General features: G+C 42.7%; 1 protein-coding gene across 1 annotated transcript; it reads left to right on the top strand.

Annotated features, from left to right (window-relative positions):
* The first annotated feature begins 39 nt into the window (after positions 1 to 39).
* LOC125115888 (cytochrome c oxidase assembly protein COX15 homolog) lies at positions 40 to 14,507 on the top strand. Its single transcript, XM_047760594.1, has 9 exons — positions 40 to 228; positions 1,426 to 1,616; positions 2,459 to 2,581; positions 2,864 to 3,050; positions 5,410 to 5,577; positions 8,588 to 8,669; positions 10,316 to 10,470; positions 12,008 to 12,121; positions 13,707 to 14,507. The coding sequence occupies exons 1-9, from the start codon at positions 139 to 141 to the stop codon at positions 13,836 to 13,838; spliced, it is 1,242 nt and encodes a 413-aa protein (XP_047616550.1). The 5' UTR covers positions 40 to 138; the 3' UTR covers positions 13,839 to 14,507.
* The last annotated feature ends 1,186 nt before the right edge of the window (positions 14,508 to 15,693 follow it).

The following is a 15,693-nucleotide window of genomic DNA, read 5'->3' as shown; positions in this document are numbered from 1 at the left end:
GCAGTCTCTGCTTGCCAGGGCCTCTGAAAAGGAAGGGCGCCGTCTGCGTGACCCGGAAGTGCTTCTTCAGTCGGTGGCGGAGAAAGGAGACTACTGAGAGTCGGGGGGTGAAAGTGGAGGTTGTGCACTGTTGTTAGCATGCAGCGATTACTCCTTCCGCCCTTGAAGGTCTTGATGGGGAACCCGTGTCTCCGACTCCTGGTTCCTAGGGCGGCGCCTAGGACACAGGTACCGCCCCGCAGCGGACTCTTGAGTCGCGGAAGCGGGCATGGGGTGAAAGGGTTCGGCTTGGAGAGAGAGAGAGCAAATTGTCACAGATCACATTTCTATAGCTACTTGGAGTTAACAACGTGCATGTTTGTGTTCAGGGCCCCTGAGTCCGGATCCGGACCTACCATTTACTCGCTGTGTGATGTTAGTCAAGTTGGGAAAACTTTCCGTGCCTCAGTTTAGTCATCTTCGAGATGAGGAGAACAGCTACTTCATAAGGGTTGCTGTGAGGAATAAATAATATATATCGAGGCTTAGCACATAGTAAAAGCTTAGTAATTTTTACCCGTATTTTTTATTTTTGCTCAAAAAGTCAGATTAGCGACTATAACCCCATTCTACAGGGAAAGAGTTTGAGACTTAATTTAAATTGTCTAAGTTAATTAGAAGCAGGAAACCCAAACATGGGTCTTTGGACTCTTAGGGATAGGGTCAGAAGAGGGTGTGTATTCGCCAAACTAAAAATTATTGAGTGATTATTATGTGTTAGAAACTGGAAGCAGAAAAATAAAATACCAAAAGTCTCCTACCCTAGAGGAAATCACAGTTCATTCATTTGTCAAATCTTTATTAAGATTTTGTTATGTACGGGAACTGTGTTTGAAACAAAGTGTTCAGGAGGAAAAGAGCCAGACTGATCACACTGTGCCATAGTTCAAAGCTGGTGGGAGATAAAGACAAATCTCTGTACTGAGTGGTACATTACAGTGTGTGATGGAGAGGTGCAGTGTGCTGTGGGAGTGACCCCTTGGAGACATGTAGGAGTCTTCAAACACTTCCTAAAGGAAGTGACATTTAAGCTGAGACCTGCAGTAGTTATTGTCAATCAGGAGACAAGTTGTGCCCCAGTCAGAGAAAAAAATCGTTTAAAGGCCCATAGGAGAGAGAAAATAGTCCATATTTAGGTGTAGAGTTAAGTCTGGGGGAAGTATGCAGAGACCAAAAGGTTCATGTAGTGCCAGGATGGATTGGAAGAGGGAAACCAGTTGGAGGGTGGATGCAGAAGTCCAGATAAGAGATGATTTTCTAGGGCTGTAGCAATGGAGATGTGGCCATTGAGGGTACTCCACACCAAAGTGAGGTTGAGTGTGAGTAGTAGTGGAGTGAGGTCTTTCCTTCTTTCTCCAGTTTTAATTTGTCTGTCTTGATCTTTAGTGTGGTTGCAGCTGTGGGATCAGGCACTCCTTGAGGCCAGGGCAATATAGCACCATCACTGAAGTAGGTTTGCAATCTGGAAGGGGTACAGTGTCCCTTCCTTCAAAGGCTGCTGAGCGGGTGGTGGGCCGATGGCTCCTGGTCTGCAGTGGAACAGTGGCTGGAGCAGTTATTCTTGGTGGAGTAACTAGGTGAGTAATTTGTTCATAGTGCGTCAGCTATTTGTGTCATCAGTAGAAATGCAGGATGGGGAAGGGGGAGGGAACTTAGAAATCGTCTAGTCCCACATTTTACATACGCAGAAACGAAGGCCTACAGAGGGATCATGTCTGATGGCTTGCCCAGCAATAGAACAGTTTGGGGTTTTACTAGTAGGAACCCTTCATAAAGAGTGATTCAATTCTTAACTGTTAGCTGTGCATTATTTGCGTGATTTACCCCTACCATCAGTTTTAATTTGTCTCAAAAGTTTTTGTACAGTTTGTCTGAATTAAGTGCACATAAGTTCCATATATCACATTGGTTCCTATGCATGCCTCTTAGGTCTCTTTAAATCTATAAAGAGGTTTTATAGATCTGGATTCTACTCCCTCCATTTCTCCTTCCCCCTTTGCATTTTTTTGTTGTTGTTGTTGTTATTGAAGAAACCCAAGTCATTTGTCCTTTGGAGTTTCCCACGGTCTGGATTTTGCTGATTGTAAACGTATGGTGTTTAACATGTTTCATTGTCCCCTGTATTTCCTGTCAACCCCCCATTGCTTGATCAAATTCAGGGTGGGGGTGGGGGACAAAATAATTCAAAAGTGATTAGAGCATTCATAAATGTCTGGTGTCTATTAGGGATGTCAACAGCCATTGATGATCATTGCCTAAATCCATTATTTCATTATTTTATTAGCTCAACTACAGAGAGAAACTTTCTCTCATCAACAGTTTGGTTACACATGCTGCTATAAACCAGTAATCCAGTGTGGTATGCACACGTACACTTAAATTTGACACACACACACTCAGATTTCTTTCCTGTGTTAAGGTTGACAGAGTCTGGCCTCTCCATGGTAGACTGGCATTTAATTAAAGAGATGAAGCCACCTACAAGCCAGGAGGAATGGGAAGCAGAATTCCAAAAATACCAGCAGTTTCCAGAATTTAAAATGTAAGTATAGAGAAAATTGGGTTAACATCCCACTAGGCCCACTTTTGCTTATTTAAACAAGTTGAGAATGGTTAGGTTCTATTATTTTTTTTAATATTTGGCTCAATTATGTTTAGCAATCCGCCTAATCTAAACCCCTAATTCTAAAGTGATTCTGAGATGGATGTTGAGGAATAGGACAGATCAATCAAGCTTCAAAACTGAGAATGTTCCTGCATTCCATCAGGAAATAAAAGTCAGATGGCTTTCTCTTTCTCATTTTTGATTTTCCTTTTCACTCAGCTTGAATCATGATATGACGTTGCCAGAATTCAAGTTCATCTGGTATATGGAGTACTCACATCGGATGTGGGGTCGCCTTGTAGGGCTCGCGTACATCCTGCCTGCTGCCTACTTTTGGAGAAAGGGCTGGCTCAACCGTGGCCTGAAAGGACGTGTTCTTGCCCTCTGTGGTTTAGTCTGCTTCCAGGTGAGATTTACGCAAGTTTGGGAAACCAGAGATGTTCTCAGGAGCTTCCTATTTGGCATTGTTGTTAAGGAAGTAATCTTTGGAACACTGTCACTAAGTGGGTAAGAGCATGTATTTTAAGGTCACAGGCTTGGCTTCAAAGCCCAACTCTGTCTCTTAGTAGAGCAGGTTGTCTAACCTCTGTAGGTAAATGGGGGCAATAATAAGTCCTGCTGCTTAGGTTGTGTGAGTATTAAATGAGATCATGCATGTAAGTACTTAGTTTAGTGCCTGGAATCAGTAAACACTCAGTAAATATATTTTTGTGTCAGAAGAATTTGTTTCTTTCCCATCATGGCTCTCCTCCTAGGTTCTCGTCTTCTCTCTTTTTCTAACTTGCCTGCTCCCTGGGAAAGTGGGATCCCTATGCTAGAATGGCTACAGAAGCAAATAGGGAAATTCCAAAAGAGAAACATTTTGTGGGATGAAGAATCCTAGAATATGGATTAGCTGAGAGATATTCAAGTATAAATGGTGATTAAAGTTATATAAGTTGAACTCATCGTAAGGAAAATAGCTTTGCATGACTCCCACAGTTAAGGGGTTAAGTGAGCCTGAGAGCCAAAAAACGGAAGCTTACAGAAGATATATGTGAGTATTTGGGTCAAGGGCTTTGGGCCCTAAGGGAGTGTATCAGAGCATCAAAGAAATATCAAAATTTGATCAGGAGGAAGCTAGCTGATTAATTTAAGTCAGAAGTGGTGGAGTTCCCATCGTGGCGCAGTGAGTGGTTAATGAGTCCGACTAGGAACCATGAGGTTGCAGGTTCGGTCCCTGCCCTTGCTCAGTGGGTTAATGATCTGGCGTTGCCGTGAGCTGTGGTGTAGGTTGCAGACGAGGCTCAGATCCTGCGTTGCTGTGGCTCTGGCGTAGGCTGGTGGCCACGGCTCCGATTAGACCCCTAACCTGGGAACCTCCATATGCCACGGGAGTGGCCCAAGAAATAGCAAAAAAAAAAAAAAAAGACAAAAAAAAAGAAGTGGTAAGAATATGAACCATTTAGAAGGAATTAAGGAAGGAGATAGAAGAGACAAAGTAGAGGTGATAGAAACAGATAATACTCAGATATTAATAAAAGTAATAGAACGAGGGAGGGTAGGTGAAACAAAGTGGAACTTCATTTTAGAAATTAAAAAAAACAAAAAAAGCAGACATTTATAACAGACTTCCAAGGAGGCAGAAGGTCAAAGGTGGCATATATGGTTATGGGGGAAAGTGAGGGCTGGCAAATCACACTGCATACACCTTCGTCTTCCGGTGGTCTCTGCAGATGAAATCAAGCTGATCAGAACACCCAGGGTAATCATTAAGAGGGAGAGAAATGCCCAGAAAGACTTCCTGAGGAGTATATATTTAGAAGATGTGGGTTTTTCCCACCTCTTTGACATGATTCTACTGGCTGGAGAGGGGTGGGATCAAAGGGCTGTGTCTTACCTGCTGTGACCAGAACTGACAGTTCTTTGGTTAATTGAAAAAGCCAGGAGTTCCCGTTGTGGCGCAGTGGTTAACGAATCCGACTAGGAACCATGAGGTTGCGGGTTCGGTCCCTGCCCTTGCTCAGTGGGTTAACGATCTGGCGTTGCCGTGAGCTGTGGTGTAGGTTGCAGACGCAGCTCGGATCCCGAGTTGCTGTGGCTCTGGTGTAGGCCGGTGGCTACAGCTCTGATTCGACCCCTAGCCTGGGAACCTCCATATGCCGAGGGAGCGGCCCAAAGAAATAGCAAAAAGGCAAAAAAAAAAAAAAAGAAAAAGCCAATTAAAACAGGGAATCATAGAATAATAATACAATCCTTAAACTTTTAAACTTAAACATGTACTTTCATTACCATTTTTTAAAAAGAGGAGTAGGAATTTAGACACTTGCAAAGCAATTTGCCTGAAAAGCCTCAGAGATTTTTATGAAAAAGCTTTTATAATGGTCTATTCCCTCCTAATGTGATAGTAATTGTTTTTTAGCAGTTATCTTTGTTGAGCTTTTCCAAAGCATTCAACCTAGTTTTTATGGAATCAGTTCTCTCTTTATTTTCATGTTTCACTGGTTTACATAATGTTAAATTCTATCAAGTGCTTACAAGGGTTTGCCCAAATACGTTTTTGTGTACTTTTCTATATTTGGTTTCTACTTCAATAAAATGTTACTCTAAGCAGTGATTAAGCATTTATGGTGCAGTATGTGGAAGTTGGTCACGAGTCCAGGATATTGGGGTATGGGAGGGCATGGAGGGGAGGGGTCAGGTAGGAGTACTCACTTTCTCAGAGAGTAGAGTTGAATGGACAGCTTCAACCCTGTTTTGTTTGCCTTTTCTCTTTTTGGTTGTAGGGCCTGTTGGGATGGTATATGGTGAAAAGTGGATTAGAAGAAAAACCAGATTCCCATGACATCCCTCGGGTCAGCCAGTACCGCCTCGCTGCCCACCTGGGATCAGCCCTTGTTCTTTACTGCGCCAGCTTGTGGACCTCGCTGTCACTGCTGCTACCTCAGCACAAGGTAAAGTCAGTCTGTATTGTTACCACATCTGCACAGATGCTGACAGAGACAGAGAAGGGAAATTCTGGTACTAATGGGAAGTTATGTGTCAAAATGCACACATTCCCTTAGTAATAGCTGTCAGTTTACCAGAAACTAGATATACCAAAAATTTAAAGAAACACTGGCAAACTATTGCATTTGGAGTCAAAAAGCAGTAAGATCCTGCTGTATAGCACAGGGAACTATATCTAGTCACTTGTGATGGAATGTGATGGAGGATAATGTGAGAAAAAGAATGTACTTATAAATATGTATATATATGTGACTGGGTTTTTTTGCTGTACAGTAGAAAATAGAACACTCTAAACCAACTATAATGGAAAAAATCATTAATAAAAAATAAAATTTAATTAGTAAAAAAAGTGGGAAAAAAAAAAACCACTGAACTTTGGGACTCTGGATAGCTCAGGATAGCAAAGTAAAAGCTGCAGTTATTTGGGGGGAGGGGGTGCTGGAGCAGCTTATTCAAAGGAGAATTAGTATAGGAGGCAAATATTTTGTCAGCATTGCCCATCAAGAAAGATGAAAACATGAATTTCAGCAGAAGGAAAGAGTACCAACAGTGAGATACTCTGACCACTTTCCTTCTGACTCCCAGAGGGAGGATCAGTGGTGAGGTGAGGAAGGCCAGTAGAAAAGCTACTTGGGGACCTTTAATGGTGCACAAGGGCCATGTGGTTGTTTGTTCTTTATATGGGGACCATGCCAGTCATCAAATCTAACAATACAATAAACCGTAGTGATCTTGCCTAAAAGTATTTTCTCTGTACGGTGATTAAAGGAAAGTACCAGGTGTTTTTAAAATGAGTATTATTTTAGGTATTAAAATCATGGTTGGGAAATTCCCGTTGTGGCTCATCGGTTGATGAACCTGACTAGTACCCATGAGGATGCGGGTTCGATCCCTGGCCTCGCTCAGTGGGTTAAGAGTTGGCATTGCCGTGAGCTGTGGTGTAGGTCGAAGACACGGCTCGGATCCCCAGTTGCTGTAGCTCTGATGTAGGCCAGCAGCTACAGCTCCGATTGGACCCCAGTCTGGGAACCTCCATGTACCACTGGTGTGGCCCTAAAAAAAAAAAAAAAAAAAATCATGGTTGGCCTGGATAACCTGCTCATGAGTGAAGTTTGGAGTAATAATAGAACTTTTTTTTTTTCGTCTTTTTTTTTTTGTTGTTGTTGTTGTTGCTGTTTCTTGGACCGCTCCCGCGGCATATGGAGGTTCCCAGGCTAGGGGTCTAATCGGAGCTGCAGCCACCGGCCTACACCAGAGCCACAGCAACGCGGGATCCAAGCCGCGTCTGCAACCTACACCATGGCAACGCCGGATCGTTAACCCACTGAGCAAGGGCAGGGACCGAACCCGCAACCTCATGGTTCCTAGTCGGATTCGTTAACCACTGCGCCACGACGGGAACTCCGATAATAGAACTTTTAAGTAAATCATCCAGTTGGTACCTGAAACCAATAAGAAGAGGAGATGTTGGCAGTAATCCCCAGAGGGAAGCCAGATGAGGTTGAAACATTGGTATAGGAGGTAATCCACATCTGAATAATTCCTGTTCTTACTTTCAAAGTCAGACTTCTAAAATAAATTGCCTACATCTATAGCTGTCCATCCTGATAACCCATTCTTTCCAATTCCTGTCATCTGGCTTCCCCTCCCACCTCTATGTGTGTGAACCCACACATTCACCCCAACACTGACACATATTCACACACTCTCCTAAACACTCTAGTAGTCTTAAGGGTTACCAGTAACTTTTTAATTATTGTTTTCCTCTTTTGGTTTATTTATATTCCATTAATTACAGAAAGTATTTGAGGTGATAGCCATATCGTACTGTGCTGTCCAGCGTGGTAGCTCCTAGCCACATGAAATTCTGATTAAAATTAAATAAAATTAATTTTATTTATTTATTTTGCTTTTTAGAGCTGCACCTGCAGCATATGAAGTTCCCAGGGCTAGGGGTTGAATCGAAGCTATAGTTGCCGGCCCGCACCACAACCACAGCAATGCAAGATCCAAGCTGCGTCTTCGACCTACACCACAGCTCATGGCAACGCAGAATCTTTAACCCACTGAGTGAGGCCAGGGATCAAACCCGCAACCTCATGGTTACTAGTCGGATTCATTTCTGCTGAGCCACTGTGAACTCCCCAAATTGATTTTATTTAAACAAACTTGTTATCTACTTAAACTTTAAATAAAATTAACTTTTTACGTAATTTTCAGTCGCTCTACTCTCATGTTAGGTCCTCATTAGCCTCATAGGCAGCACAATAGGCAGCACAGATAATAGAACATTTCTGATAGTGCTGATAGACTATCCTACAAAATCTTAGCAATGATACCTAACTGTTCACATACTAGATTCTGTATCATTTGAGGGCAGCCCTCTGACTTTGCTTTGTATAAAGTTCTTTTTAAATATTTTTTCATTCACTGCTTATTATCACAAGTTGGCTACAGTGAAAATAAAAGCATATTTTGACTTTACCAAAAACACTGAGTACAAGAATCTCTATTCTAGGCATAACCAGTTTTGATTCTGATTATATTTGCTAAACACTAAATATCACACACAACATGAAAATCCAATTCTATACCTGAAGTCATATCATCTTAATCATGGTGAAGTATTTTCCCCTGAACAATGCAAATTATTCAATTATTGAACAGATATATCTTGAATACCTATATACCCAGCACTGGGCTAGGATTACTTTAATAAGGAAGTCTGATAGCAGTTCCTACCTTCACAAAACTTACTCAAGGCAGGGAAGACAGATAGTAAATGTATCCATTTAATAGAATTTAGATAGAATAAAATAGAATATCTGCTGGGAGTACTTAACCAAGGGTCAGAGAAGATCGGACCTCAGACTATCAGTTGGCTTTGGGCTTGGAGATCTTTGCTTCCTTTCATAGTTCCTGCAGTCAGTTTATTTGAATGATTTTCTTATTTAGTTGCCTGAAACCCGTCAACTCCTGTGGTTGAGACGATGTGCTCATGGGACGGCAGGCCTGGTATTCCTTACGGCTCTCTCAGGTAGGACTCTTCTCAGCGAAGGTGGCCTAGTTTCACTCCACTCTCTGGTGGGATCTCTTGCCTAATGCTTTCCTCATGCAGCTTTATATTTCCGATTTACACCTGCCTCTCTCATACCTACCATCTTCACTCTCCTGTTTTCTATTTCTTTCTCCCTTCCTAAAATTCTGCTTTCCAGTCAGTTGAACAAAAATATCGAGCACTGAAGTTTCCCAGCAGCCTCACAGTTAAAGATTTGGTGATGTTAGTGTTGTGGTTTGGGTCACTGCTATGGCACAGGTTCAGTCCCTGGCCCAGGAACTTTTGCATGTCCTGGGCACAGCCAAAAATATGTACATATATTGAGTATCTAGTAGCTCCAGGCTGTCTAGGTACAAATCCTGGCTTCACCACCTAAGTCTATAACCTTGGACAAGTTATGTCACCTCTCTTGGCCTCAGTGACCTCATCTGTAAAGTGGGGAATGAAGATAGTAGTATGAGTAATACATGTGAAATGCTTAGAACAGCACCTGACATGTAGCACTTAGTATTATATAAACATTATTGTTACTACACTATATCAAGATGGGTCAGACAAAAGCCTGCCCTCAAATATGGCTTAAGGTGGGGAGTTTATTGGGGCAAAGAGACTAACATAGATCTTTCTCATTTTTCTTCTCTCATGCTAGAGCTGCTCTGTATAATAATCCGTAGCCTCATATACCTACTTAAACTTTATTAAAAGTAAATGAAATTAAAGATTTAATTTCTCAGTCACCTTAGCCCCACTTCAGGTGCTCAGTAGCCACACGTGGCTAGCAACTGTAGTACTGGATGGCCGATAGAGAACATTTCCATCATTGTAGAAGGTTCACTTGGACAGCACAGCTCTAAAGAAAACCATCAAACCAGTGATTCACCCAAATCTCTGCCCTTTTTTGGTGAAAGAACATGAATTTTGACTTTATAAATGGGCCTTTATAAAAGTAAGGAATGTGATTTAAGATACCTGAATTTTCTTTGATCATAAATGATGGATCAGTCATCCACTAAATTCATGGATACCTTCTTTGTATGTCTATGCAAGATTTAGTTTATAAAGTTTCTTTGAGCACTTGGGGAAGACAATAAAGCATAGTATGTCAGATTGTGTTTAGTGCTGTGAAGAAAAATAAATCAAGCTAAGTGGAGAGAGGTGGGGTGAGGGAATGCCAGTCCATATGGGATCACTGGGGAGATCTTTTTGACACAATGACATTTGAGGAAGCAAAGCAGTAAGTTAACTAGTTAACTAGTTCTAGAATAGATCAGTAGTTCTCACCTGGGGGGTGAGGAGGACATCAGAATCAGAATCACTAAGGGAACTTCTCCAAACTAATGCCTCTCTCTAGAGCTTCTAGTCCACTCCTCCAGTGGGGAGGCATGCCAGAATCTTGGGGTGGGAGCAGGTGAGGATGCAGGTTTTGGGGTTTTTTTTTTTAAGTTTCCGTGGCGATTGTGACGTATATTCCCCGTTTGAGAACTTCTGCTATGGATCTTTCTATTCTCTGAATATTCCTTTTGTCTAACTCTGGGATAATACACTTTTCCTATGTCAGAACTAGTATTTGGAGTATTTGGTCTCTTCTTTCTTTCATTTTAATAAATGCTCTTTCCCTGGAAAAGGGGCTTTTGTGGCAGGGCTGGATGCTGGCCTTGTTTACAACTCCTTCCCCAAGATGGGAGAATCTTGGATCCCAGAGGATCTCTTTACCTTCTCCCCTCTCCTGAAGAATGTTTTTGAGAATCCCACCACGGTGCAGTTTGATCACCGGATTTTGGTAAGTTGGGCTGGTGGTTACTCACTACTAAGCACAGGGAGCCCCTCACAGGCTTTAGGGCATCCGAAGCACTGGTGGGAAGAGTGAGACGGTAGAGTGGAACCTGGATTTCCTTTTCTTTTTAGAAGAAATTTAGTACCAGTTCTCTGATGTGCTGTTTTTGTCCTAATTACCCACACCCCCTCTAGGGGTGTGTGTAATTCTGACTTTCAAGATACTGCCAACTTAAAGTTTGAGTATGCCTCTTACCATCTGGCAAATGATAATACCCCTCAGTCCTGCATGTGCACAGGAGAGTCATTTTAGCAGAAATGAGGCTGAGGAGAGAAGAGAGTGCAAAGAGAGTTCAGTGGTTGCTGAACGCATGGCTGTCATGGCTGAACCAAGACCCCAAGGAGCTAAAAGCATCAGAAGTACTCCTCGTTTTATTAAAGCTAATACTTATGAAGGGCCTACCATGGGTCATGTTGAGAGCAGCTTGGTGGCCTGAGTATGCTCAATTGGAGCAGGGGAGGAGCCCAGCAAGGAGACCAGGGAGAAGCAGTAGTGCTGTTGTAATAAGGCTGTGAGAATGGCAGGGTTCAGGGCTTCGTGGGGGGAGTGGGACTTGAGAAGAATAGTGAATCCGAGAGAGGTTGTAAGGAATAGAAGAATGGCTGCAGGAATAAAGGTAAAGAAAGATCACAGGAGACCCCAGAGTTTCTCTGTGACATGCTTGAAATACACCAGCAGAAACGGACTATTGGAACGATGTTGCACTAGAGACAGAGATGTCATCAGACTGAGGTACCATGAGTGTGAGATGGTGGTAGTGAACCCAGAGAGAGAAGCCCAGGGGGCTCACATCCAGAGAGAATGCTGGGGCTTGGGCAAGTTACCTGTGTGGGCTCAGTCCCCACTGCCACGCAGCATTTTGAAATAAGTCCGGTTGAAATTGTCATTGTGGGCAGCTCTGAAAAGGAAAAGAAGTGAAATCGGTGTAGAAAATGATAGGAAAACTTTCCCCTTGACATCACGCACAGGAGACGGAAACCCTCTTTCCAGCTCCAGGCTCTCTTTCTGAAGAGATGGAAATGAAAATGAGACTAGATCTTTTTCAGCATTAGCTGGCAGCCACACCACCTCCTCTACTCACAGCCCAGAAAAATAGTAACTATGTGCTGGGGTCAGGCCTGTTTTAAAAATAAGGGATTAGAATAGAGATAAAATTAGGGATAAGGATGTAAACAGTGATTTAAAAACTGAGAGCCACACCTGGGAGACACCCACATAGGAAGGTGGATAGGATTTCTGAGAGTGAGTGGGACGTAGAGTGATATGTGTGGAAACTTTAGGTGGAGTCATGCCTGGTTGACCTTGGGACGGCAAGTAGAAGAGGAGCATGGAAGGGGCTGAGGAAGAGGGATCAGTTGTTCTGTGTGCCTGGGACAGGAAAGTGCTTAGCGGCTACTCAGTGCATCTGGAGCAGGCATAAGGTGAATAGAAACGAGGGTGGGACCTTTCTTGCTGGAGCTTGAGGAGACTCTCTTCCCTGCAGGGAATCACTTCAGTTACTGCCATTACAGCGCTCTACTTCCTCTCCCGGAGAATCCCCCTTCCTCGAAGGACCAAGATAGCAGCAGCAACTCTGCTGGCTTTGGCATACACGCAGGTATAAACCACTTCTTTTTGTTATGAAAGTGTCCTCAAAACAAAGTTTAAAAAGGTAACAGGGAGTTCCCGTCCTGACTCAGTGGTTAATGAATCAGACTAGGAACCTCGAGGTTGTGGGTTCGATCCCTGGCCTTGCTCAGTGGGTTAAGGATCTGGCATTGCCATGAGCTCTGGATCCCATATTGCTGTGGCTGTGGTGTAGGCCGGTGGCTACAGCTCTGATTAGACCCCTAGCCTGGGACCCTCCATATGCCATGGGTGCAGCCCCAAAAAAGACCAAAAAAAACGGGGGGGGACAGGCTAGGAGAAAGTATTTTTAATATTTATAATAGATAAAAAGATTAACAACCAGAAAACAAAGAATATTAATATACAGTTCTCACAGGAGGAATGATGAATGGCCAATAAATATGAAAAGCTGTTTAGCCTGACTCATGATCAGAGAGGAGCAAATTAAAACAATGTGTGCCATTTTGCACCTGTTGGGAAAAAAAATGAGAAAAAAAAGATAATCAGGTATTGGCATCAGTATAGGAAAATGGATACATTTGTATATTCTTAGTGAGAGTATGAGTTGGTATAGCTTTTTCTAGAGGCTGTTTGGCAATATCTTTTGAAGGGTTAAATGTATAATCCTTTGGTCAAACAAACTGACTTCTTAGTGCCTGCCCTGGAGATATTCTAATGCACAGAGCTATGTCCAAAGAAATTCATTGTGGAATTACTGTGACAGTGAAAAATTGGAAATAACCTAAATAGTTAAATATCCGTGGCATATCCATATTATGTAATACTGTACAGTGGTTTAAAACATTTTAAGACATAACGTTGTTAAGTGAAAAATAGCAAGTGGCAAAACTACATATATGTGTGTATATGTGTTAGGCTGTACCTGTCATCGGTGGCACGCGGAGGTTCCTGAGCCAGGGATCAAACCCACATCTGAGTTGCTGCAGTCACAACACCAGATTCTTAACCTGCTATGCCACAAGGAAACTTCAAAATGTATATTTTTTAAAAGCTCAAAGCTGCGAGTTCCTGTCGTGGCACAGCGGTTAACGAATCTGACTAGGAACCATGAGGTTGCGGGTTCCATCCCTGGCCTTGCTCAGTGGGTTAAGGATCCGGCGTTGCCGTGAGCTGTGGTATAAGTTGCAGATGCAGCTCAGATCCCGAGTTGCTGTGGCTCTGGCGTAGGCCGGTAGCTACAGCTCCGATTTGACCCCTAGCCTGGGAACCTCCATATGCCGCGGGAGCGGCCCTAGGAAAGACAAAAAAAAACAAAGCTGTGTGTTTCTCTATAAACATGTATACAGAAGTACTAGTGTGTAGAAACTGATAGCAGTGGCTACCTTTGGGGAGGAGAACTGGGCTAGATGAAGGATAAAGTGAATTTTAGGTTTATCTATTTTGTTTGAATTTCCTTTGTTTGTAAGTCCATTTACTTGTGAAACTTAAAAATATATTTTTTAATGTTCTGATGGGAGAATGTGGAGGATTTGTTACCTGGTTCTCATGGCAGTCATTTCAGCTCTGAATTCGTGGTTCCTACTTCGCTTACCATTTTCTTTCCCTTGTAACAGGTGGGCTTGGGCATTAGCACTCTGCTGATGTATGTTCCAACTCCTCTGGCTGCCACTCACCAGTCGGGCTCCCTAGCTCTGCTCAGTGTTGCCCTTTGGCTCATGAATGAACTCCGAAGAGTCCCAAAATAATTCTCAAGAGGATCAGATTTCTAAGGCTGAAACCACTTTTACGAGTTCGCCAGAGAGCGCAAGAACTGGGGCCTTTCTGCGAGGATGACCGTGGCATACCAAGTGGTTTCCCAGTTGGTCAAGTTATTTAAACTCCTTGCCTATTGTGGAGACATTCACTGGATCAAGAAAATCATTAAGTGTGGTTATGCTAAAGGAACTTTTGATGTGAAAAATCAGATTTAATGTGGAGAAAGAAGTATCTGCCATTTGCTTCTTAACAGGCTCTGTCTCGGGTTTCTTAATGTTGACAAGCTGTTGATTGTACCTGCAAAATCTGACTCCTTGACCTCCTGAGTCCTGGATTCTGCCTGAGTAAAAATTCTTTGATTTTTACTTCACTTCCATCAGGTAAAGATTCAAAGGGATGAACTGGCACAATCTGAAGTAGCCAGATAGCTTCAGCAAGAAACAGCAGCTATCTTCTAGTGTCTTGATTTCCGAAAATGGGGAAGGCACTAACCTAGTTCCTCCTATGATAATGCTGTTATAGCACTAGGTCGGATGAATGGATTATAGTACAAATCAGTTCCTGAAAGGATCTCCACCAGCCTCATAGATAGGTATGACCTTGATGGTGTCATACGTGGACATCTATTCAGATATTTAAACCAATTGTTGATTAACGAATTAGTGTGATTTTGGCTTCTATTGATATTTCACAGGGCTCTTTTTTTTTCCCATAGGGCTCTTATTCAACTACATATATGTATTTGTGTGTGTGTATATATATATATACATATATATATATGTTTATATTTTAGGGCCACACCCATGGCATATGGAATTTCCCAGGCTAGGGGTCAAATTAGAGCTGAAGCTGCAGGTTTACACCACAGCCACAGAAACTCGGGATTCGAGTTGCTTCTGCAACCTACACCTCAGCTCAAGGCAACACCGGATCCTTAACCCACTGAGTGGGGCCAGGGATTGGACCTGCATCCTCATGGATCTTAGTTGGGTTCGTTACCACTGAGCCACAACGGGAACTCCTTAACTACATTTTTTGAATCAGCAGTTTAGATGCAGGCATCAGAAAGATCAGATTTGGAGCTCCCTTTGTGGCATAATGGGTTAAGACTCTGACTGCAGTGGCTTGGGTTGCTACAGAGTTGCAGGCTTGATCCCCTGCCCAGTGCAGTGGGTTAAAGATTATAGCATTGCCACAGCTGCAGTTTAGTTTGCACCTGCAACTCGGATTCAGTCGCTGGCCTGGGAACTTCCATATGCCATAGATGCAGCCATTATAAAAAAAAAAAAAGATCAAATTCGGGGAGTTCCCTTGTGGTGCAGTAGGTTAAGGATCTGGCATTGTCACTACAGCAGCTCAGGTCACTTCCACATACCAGGAACTTCCACATACCAGGGACGTGCCCCCCACCAAAAAAAAATCAAATTTGAGGATGGAGCAGCTCAACATTACTAATATAATAGTTGAGAGTCACAACTCAAAACAGTTCCAGAGTGACTCCATGAAGATGAAATTAAACAGCTCATAAGTATAACATCATCATTTAAATTAAATAGGTTGTAAGTTTGGAGTAGAGAAAACTGGCTTCATATTATTTCATATAAAAAAGACTTGGAGTTCTCTGGTGGCTTAGTGGGTTAAGGACCCAACATTGTAACTGCCATGGCTTGGGTCACTGCTGTGGCACAGGTGCAGCCAAAAAATTTAAAAAGGAAAAAGAAAAAGACTTAAGGATTTAGTTTGGCACAGGTTCAACATGAATCAACAGTGAGGTGAGACATAAAAATGAGTAGTGTTTCAGATGTTATCAATATAAGTGTCACAGCCATAGTCAGAACACCTCAA

The sequence above is a fragment of the Phacochoerus africanus genome, chromosome 15, assembly GCF_016906955.1.
Source record: "Phacochoerus africanus isolate WHEZ1 chromosome 15, ROS_Pafr_v1, whole genome shotgun sequence".
In the NCBI taxonomy this organism is placed as follows: Eukaryota; Metazoa; Chordata; class Mammalia; order Artiodactyla; family Suidae; genus Phacochoerus; species Phacochoerus africanus.
Note: the sequence above shows the minus strand (reverse complement) of the source record. Positions and strands in the feature narration are given on the sequence as shown.